The sequence below is a fragment of the Abramis brama genome (assembly GCF_963993115.1).
Source record: "Abramis brama genome assembly, chromosome: 24".
Taxonomy (NCBI): domain Eukaryota; kingdom Metazoa; phylum Chordata; class Actinopteri; order Cypriniformes; family Leuciscidae; genus Abramis; species Abramis brama.
In genome coordinates this window covers 6,818,926-6,827,872 of record NC_139986.1, presented here as the reverse complement: position 1 = coordinate 6,827,872, position 8,947 = coordinate 6,818,926, and the positions used below count along the sequence as shown (strand labels likewise).

The following is an 8,947-nucleotide window of genomic DNA, read 5'->3' as shown; positions in this document are numbered from 1 at the left end:
TTCAGAAATCATTCAAATATGATCAAGAAACATTTTTGTATTTTATCAGTATTTTATAACAACGTGAAAGTCTCTGCTGTCACTTTTGATCAATTTAATGCATCCTTGCTTGGATAAAAGTATACATTTCTATAAAAAAACCGTTGACACCAAACTTTAGTTTGGCATGGAAAAAATTCAAATAAATGATGACCTTTTTTTAGAATATATGTAGAGTCAGAATTGCGAGATATAAACTAATTTCAGAGAAGAAAAAAATTAAGATGAGGAAACTCACAATTCTTTCTTTTTCCTAGCAATTCCGTGTCTCAATTGAAAAAGTCACAATTACCTTTATTTTTTTAATTCCATTGAGGAAACAAGTGTCCATATTGAACTGTATTGTATCATTTTAGTATTTCCACAAAAAAAGTTTAAATAATACTTATATTTCATGTTTTCTTGACAATTAGGAGATCATGTCTAATCCATCTAGAGGTGCAGAATCTCCACAAGTTTATAATTGAATGCCTGTCTGTAACATTAATGGGTTCATTGCTATAGCAGATTAAACATTAATCCAAAACCTGTAAATCTCAGAAAACAGCTCGTACAGTATATTTAGTCTGACCTCCTGAGCTCATGAACATTTTGACCCTTCTTATGTTGTAAAGACAATTATTTAGCTCTATTTTGTAGCATTTTGAAAATCTGTGCATGTATGGTACGATATAAATTCAAATATGGCTCTACATTCTTCTAAAAAAGTAACAAATAACCAATTTTTTTTTAAATGAATAGACCAAGGTTTTACATAGAATGATTTATTATAAAAGACTGTACAATTAAATTTCAATTAACATTATAAATACAAATTCTGGGCTGAGACGAGCTTCAGCACAGCTGGAATTCAGTTGAACACTTCAAATGTTTCAGTATGACAAAAAAAGTCTCAAGGCATTAGCTTTAAACTCCTGTAATGACTGACAGTGGTCAGAAATCTCTGTACTCGTTTCTCAGACGGTACGACTCCTAAAACAGCTGAAAGAGTGAACAATAGACAGAGAACGGTGTGATTAATGCCAGACCTGAGTCGAGTAACTAGACCAGTTCAGACCGCACTGTACAACACGACGCCAGTTACTTGTTACAGACCACGGCGCAAAAGAATGAGTCCAGCATTGTAAGAACTGTGATTTGTACTGATTAGAGACCTTTAGATACTTTACAGCTTACATATTCAAGCTATCTACATATAATTCATGTTTGTTCATTGTAGCAAATACTCTAAAAAAAAAATATTAACATGGAGGGAGACGTTGTTGAAACAAATGAGAAAGTTCTGTGCTTTGCATTCATTAACCAAATTAATAAAGAAATTTAAATCGACATTTCACTAAAAATTAAGAGCATAAACATGAGTAGTCTACAAATGCCTATATTTAAAATAAAGTGTTCTGTAAATAATACACAGATGGAAGCTGAATGGAATTTAACGTTTAGGTTACGATACATATTTCAATTTTGTATGCATGCTTTCCGTTAAGATTTTGATACACTTTGGGGCAATGACATGGTGCTTTAAGATAAAACACTAAAATTAATTAGTTTATAAGATGAGTGATGGTTGACTTTCAGTTGGAAATGTCAAAAGAAAAAAGAAAAAATGGTGACAATCATCTACTTTACATGTTCACATGATGTATTGACTGTTGAAGATACTGTGATTGACATTTACTACGGAAACCCCACAGGCTAACTTTCATTTTATGTACACTGACTTCCTCCGAATAGTCGCTCCATCCCGTTTGCCCACATCCACCCATCACCACAAAGTAAAGTTCATAGATTTTCATGATCCGCCATTTGTCGAGAGCAAACATGTATCCTCGCACACGGTTTATACTGTGTTTGGGTATATATGATTTCTGGGTCGAGTCCCGTCAGTCGGCGTAGTGCATGATGGACTCCACGTAGTTCCCGGGAAACAGACCCGTGACGCCGTTGCTCACTCCCTCGAACCAGCCGTCGTCATTCTTCTTGATGATGTAGATGATGGCTCCTTCCATGAACGACAACTCGTCGTCCTTATCCTTGACGTAGTCGTAGATGGCAACCACTGCAAAGATGAACGTTATTAGTTATTAAAACAATAAGCCACATCAGTGCCACCAAACGAGTATTATGAACAATATATATTAAAAAATACAAATAGTTACATGTTAATAAAATAATAAAAATAAAATAATGTTACTACTACTAATTATTATTACTAATAATAATAATAAAATAAAAAGACATTATTACATGTTGACTTCAAAATATAAATGTTACATACATAAAATAAACGAAACAATGGTAAACATTGTTAACCAATAAAAATAAACACAATAAAAATCTTAATAATAATAATAATAATAAATATATAAATCATTGCATGTTGATTATTTAAAAAACATAAATAATAATAATAAAGGTTATTTGTTACATTCATAAAAATATAACATCCCTAGTTGACTATTAAGACCAATATTTTTATTTTTATTGTTATTTTATTAACACATGTAACTATTTGTATTTTTTATAATGCCACTACTACTACTACTAATAATAATAGTTAAAAAATAAATAAATTACATGTTGATTTCAAAATATAAATGTGACGTATAAAAAATAAACAAAACAATGGTAAAAATAATTGTTAACCAATAAAATTAAACATTATAAAAAATATATAACATTGATAAAAATGTTAATAATAATTATAATAAATATATAAATCATTGCAGTGTGATCATTTCAAAAATATAAATGTGAAATGGTCATGCATTTTAATAAATAATATAAACAACAAATGCTAAAAAATAATACTAATTCTAATAATAAAACAATATAGGTTGTTACTTTACATGAATAAAAATGGTTTCAGATTAATAAGGTAGATGAAAAACCTTTCTCCATGTAGATCTTGGGGGCCCACTGAGGGTCTCCGTCTGCATAGGGGTCACTGTACTGCACTACAGCTGCCTCTTCATCTTCATAGTCCACTGGAGGAGGAGGAGGAGGAGGGGGCGGAGCCTCGTCGAACATGGGGATGTCATCAGGGGGAGGGGGGGGCGGTGGAGTCGGGGTCTCTGCAACTGGACACGCGTCACACAACAGTCAGTCAAACGCATTAATGACACGGCTCCAGAGCGGGCATGCGCTTCAGACGCTCTCATGCAGAACGGTTAGTAGACATGCAAATCACATGACCAGCGGTGAATCTGCATAAACACTCGTGTCTGCGGGAGACACTCACGACGGGTGCTGGATTACACACACACACACACACATCTATGGATATAGGGAGATTATTGTGTATGTATGAAGGAATGCACGGATATGAATACTTACCAGATTTAAATGGAACAGAGAAGTGAAATTCAACAGTCAAATTATGGCAAAATTATGGAATATTCCACATAATAAATAGTACACAATAATACACAAACACACACCATACATTCAAACTAGAACGCCACTAAAGGGTGTATGTGGAATGGATGGGGGGATGGGGGGGGGGGGGGATACAGCATAACTTACAGAATAATTAGAGTTCTTATTTAAACTTCTTTGTTTATTACAATCATTTTAATACATTTTGTATTGCGATTTCAGTTCGATTTTAAACGTCTGGTTGGAAATAATGAAATTAATTTTTATCCTATTGACAAAAGAGTTGGTATTGTTAACTAAAACTAAAGGATTTAAAATTGTATTTATGAATTGGGGAAAAAAAGTATTAGATAAACTTAAATGAAAATTAGAAATGTTGTCTTGGCAACAAAAACTGAAATTAGATTAAGTTGAAATTACTGACAAAATAAATAAATAAATAAATAAATACATACATACAATAAATAATCCTGAAATAAAAGTAAATAAAAATATTAAAAAACAGATAAAAATTTCAAAAGCACATATAACTGCAAATACGCACTAAAAATAAAATTAAAACAAAAGTATAAAAATAAAAGCTATTATAAATACTATAATAGTGTATAAATAATACTAAAATTAAAATTCAAAATTAAAAGTAGGTAGAAAGACAAGTTGTCAGCCTAATACAAATTAAACATTTTCCAGATAATATTTCATTAATTTTATTTGGCTTTAGTACACTGACTTCAATTATAAAAATAAAAAAAAGATTATTAAATAATTTAACCAATTATATTCATATCATGTGATTGATGAGATTTCTTTAAATAGTAATAAAATATTATATTAGTTATAATGGCACCTAATATTTTTCTAAAACAACAAATAGTTATTTATACATAAAAATATATAGCTGAGTGAAATCATCATATTTTAGGGTCCTTATTTCAAAAGTGGTTGAAAAAATTCCCTCCTTGAATTTGCTTTTTACACTATTATTTTATATAATTGTTCTATATAAGATAAACGTATACTTGAATGGCATATGAAACCATATGAACTATACTTAACTAAATGAACTATACTTAATCAAACAATTACTTCCATTTTCCAAACTATCACTTGGATACAAAACAATAGCGAACTGACCAGAGGTTGTGCTCCTAGTCGACAGTCTGGCTTTGTGAGACTACCTCAAAAACGCCTCAGTTCCAGAATGCATCATGAGAGGGCAGCAAAACACACTCTGGAGGCATTTCAAGACAAAACCTACAATGATAACTTCATCAACCCACAGTATCCTTCTTTCTGAACGACGGTGCACTCGAAGTGTCCTTGAGCTAAACGTCTGTCAGCAGTGTGTGAGTTAACCGACGCTGCTGCTCTGATGACTGGCGAAACGTTGGGATAAAAGGTTTCAATCTTTCCCATGGTGCATCAGTGTGGTTCAGCCCTACCTTAAGCTTGCTGGGTACAAATCAAACAAAAAGCCATAAACTAAAGTAGCCCGTGACACAGTGTCCAACATCACACGCAGGGCAAGTGTGTATACGAGGAATTCTTTATCGCCATTGAATATAACCCAATGTAAAACAAACCGTAGAGCACACGCAAAACAGACTAAAAACAATGAGCGCCTTTCAAGTACAAAACGGTAAGTTTTGCCCCAAACAGCCTAGTAAGCCTCTTTAAGGTTACATAAAGCAATAGACACTTATGTAAATGTGTGACACACTTTTTGTTTTCAGAAAACGCAGGCTTTAGGCGTTAGCAAAGGCTTTATTTCGATCTGTTGTAGTGAACTGAATTATACAATGGCAATACGCATGCACTCTTTGACCTGCAGTCGCTACGCAGAGTGAACACTGACTACTTCACAAACAGATGGAGATGGAGATGATGGAGATGGAGGCATGCAGTGAACCTCTAACACATCCACATGCTAGGGTGAGAAACGTGGCCGTCAGACTTACTGTTTTCCTGAACTCTGGCCACAAAACCTGTGAGTGGGATCTGTGGGGTGAGCTGGGGCATGGGTGGAGGAGGGGGGGCCATACACACTGAACACCGCACATCACACGCGCACACAAACACACACAAAGAGCAGGAGAGACCAAGAGGAAAGAGAAAAAAAAAAAAAAAAAACAGGAAGAGAAAAGAAAACATCAGTCCCACATAATAAAGGTGGGGAAGAGTAGTCCTATAGGAATAGGAATCCTATATAGATATAGAAAGACTGAACATGACATTCTCTCGGGTAATTTGATACCAAATAACAAATCGGCAGCGTTCTCAAACCTTTTGACCAATGAATATCTTGCTTTTCAGTAACACTTTAAGCTGTAGTTATATCAATATCACAATTCTCATTTAAGACTGTATTAATATCCATGTTTTTTTCCAGGACTGAATGTTTCAATTTAAAACATTTAAAGTTATATCATAATAAACCCTTCTGTTCAAAAGTTTGGGTCGGTAAGATTTTTCGCTTATGCTCATCAAGTCTGCATTTATTTGATCAAAATAAATAAATAATAATAATTATAATAATATTACTTGAATTTAAAATAACTTTTTTTGTATCTTAAAATGTAATTAATTCTTGCAATGCAAAGCTGAATTTTCAGCATCATTACTCCAGTCTTCAGTGTCACATGATCCTTCAGAAATCATTCTAATATGAGGATTTGTTGCTCAAGGAACATTTCTTATTATTATTTATCAATGAAAACAATTGCGCTATTTAATATTTTAAATGTTTTCAGTATTCATAGAACATACAGAAGAACAGCATTTATCTGTAACAAATGTCCTTACTGTCCTTTTTTTATTGCATTTAATCCTTGTTAATTCTAAGTATTAATTTCTTTTTTAAAAATCGTACTGACCTCAAACTTTTGGAACGGTGGTGAATGTCATCATCAACCAAAATATAAAAAGTTGTGATAAAATTGTTCTTAACACTTCTTAAAACAAAAACAACAACAAAACGTTGCACAGTTAGAAGAAAGAACATAAAAACTAAACCCACTGCCCCCACTGTGACAGATGATTGTGATTAGACGGTGTGATTAGTTAATTAAATAGACTAGTTAGTTAAATGAGTGGGATTTTCCCCTGAATGCATGAATGATGTGCGATTCATTCACGTCTGATGCCGATTTAACCGTCATTCACTCTAATGCTCGTGGACATCTGACAGTGGGATCAAATCTCACACTAAATCTCCATTCATAAACAGGTGGCCACGGGCCCTGTGCTCTCACGAATCCGAAATCTGAGGCTTTCCGCCCTTAATGACATTAGTGTGTACGTCCGCACACCTGTGGGAAGAGACAGGCTGTTCCCTTCTCCACAGACGGGACGAGCTTAAAGATGAACTGAACTGGAATTTTGAGTAAAGGTGATATAAAAGATGCATTTTATTTATTCTCATTGGTACAATTTTTAAAGTGGCAGAATTTGTTAAAAGGGATAAAATGGTATGTTGAAAATGTTGTTGTTGTTACACGGGCGCCGCCATCTTGGATTTCAACATTCGGCAACGTCACTGGAATGGTAAGCTACTCCGTTGCTAACCAACACTAGCAGAGCAGCCATTGCATGCAGCCCCTGGATTTCGAGTCCATAGTGAGCATTTTTTAGCGACAGTCTATTTAGAGATTTGTACTTATACAACTGGTTCACTGGTGAGGGTTAGGCTAAACCTGAGGCTATTCCGTCAATGTTAAACTTTTCAGGCTGTAGTACAGGGCAGACCGATAGACCAATGGCAAGTACTAACACCACCGATGCTATCTATGTAACCGCAGAGACAGGGCGCTGAAACGCTCACGTCAAGGCAGAGGACAGAGAAGTATGTTAACTGTTATCATGATAGCAAGCTAAGCAAAGGGCTGGATGTAACGTTGTCACATACACAAACCATATTGTGTTCAATATAGCTTTATAGCGTTCAACAAAACTGAGACACTCATTCATTGAAATTGAGTAACAAAATCAAGCTATATACCAAACGATCCAACCTAGGGAAAGAGCTAGCAGCTAACGTAAACACGTTGGAAGCACTTTTGTCAAACTCCACAAGCTAGCCACCACTCCGACCATATAAACCGTATAAATCATGACTCGTCTCGATAATAATGCGTTTACTAGCTGCTAATAAAACCACAGCAGGTCTGTCTGTAAACAGATTCCAATGTCCTACCCACCCTGAAGCTAGCTGATGTCCATCGTCTCAGGGCACATTGTTGATACAGAGGGAGTTCAGGTTTTTTTTAATTGTTTTTTATTGTTGTTTTTTTTTACGTTTCTTCATTCGGATCCATTTGCGATCCATTTCATTCTGAATAAACAAACAACGCAGTTTACATGCTTCATCCTTGTTGCATTATTCACTAAGATAATAATTAATAAATGCACGCACAATTATCCGTTAACTTGATAAATGTTGCAGTCAGATATGTTTTATGCACAAACAAATGCCTTTCAACGTACACAATTCAGAAGTAAATGAATATGCAGCAATTTGTACAAATAGAGAGTCTGTAAGCCTACTATACGTGTTGTAGCCATTAAATAAGCTCATTTAGTTTCATTAAAATATGATTTATTTTTTTATTATTATAATTTTTTTCATCTATGTTGAATATAAAAAAGTTAACAGCATGAGTAAGATAGGATATGCGCAATATATCGAGAGATATGGAGCGGGTCAGACATGATTTTGACCACTTAATTAAGATTTGCATTGTAGAAAGCCTTTCTTTAAAGTGAATTTCGTTTTGTATAAATTGTATCTTAATTTTAATATTTTTTTCATCAACCTGTATTTAATAAGCAAATATAGCAGACATTATAATCATGGAGGCGTCCGCGCGTCCACTTGCATTGCACGTGAACTGGAGCGCATCTCATCCTAACTTAACCGAAACTCAGTGTATGCCTTACACACATGAGAAATATAGAAAGCTTGAAATGTCTTTAAACGAAACAATTCAAAACGAAAATAAATAGGCTAGCCTACTCTCTGATTATGTAATGATGTGCATTTCTCTCTATAGGCGCGTTCACTACGGAGATGGCGATCGTCAGCTTAATCTTTGCAGCCGACACTGTTTATTAATATAAATAAATGCATGTGCGTCACCGGATTTACAAATGCACATCTTGCTTGTTGCACGCACACATATTATGTAGGCTACATATTACGAAATAACGAGATATTATGTTGAAATAATTAGGCTAATTATTAATTATCATTATTAATAATAAATCTATAAGAATATTTGATTGAATGCTGAATGTTGCTTGTTCAATTGAATACAATTAATACTTTAATTGTGATAATTAAAATAATTGATTATTAAATATTAAGTGGCCTATGTTTGCTCATTTATTAATACTATTTGTATATATCTAGCACCCCCTCAGCACCTGCGTTAAAAAATTCTCTGGCGCCGCCCCTGGTTATAACGGCCCACGTATTAAAAAAATGGTAGGTTTAAATCGGGCTTGGGTTCATAATTACAGTTAATGTGTCAGG

At 34.1% G+C, this 8,947-nt stretch overlaps 1 protein-coding gene across 10 annotated transcripts in view; it reads right to left on the bottom strand.

Annotated features, from left to right (window-relative positions):
- Positions 1-787: 787 nt before the first annotated feature.
- abi1a (abl-interactor 1a) overlaps positions 788-8,947 on the bottom strand; it is a 57,637-nt gene continuing 49,477 nt past the window's right edge. For 6 of the 10 annotated variants that reach the window (XM_084103069.1, XM_084103067.1, XM_084103071.1 and 3 more), the window contains 2 exons: positions 2,931-3,119; positions 788-2,098 (listed from right to left, as the gene is read on the bottom strand). In XM_084103069.1, the coding sequence (XP_083959195.1) occupies positions 1,923-2,098; positions 2,931-3,119 (365 nt within the window). In that variant the 3' untranslated portion in view covers positions 788-1,922. Of the gene's footprint in view, positions 2,099-2,930; positions 3,120-5,375; positions 5,463-8,947 lie in introns of all 10 variants that reach the window. The other 4 variants (XM_084103065.1, XM_084103063.1, XM_084103064.1 and 1 more) reach the window with 2 other exon arrangements.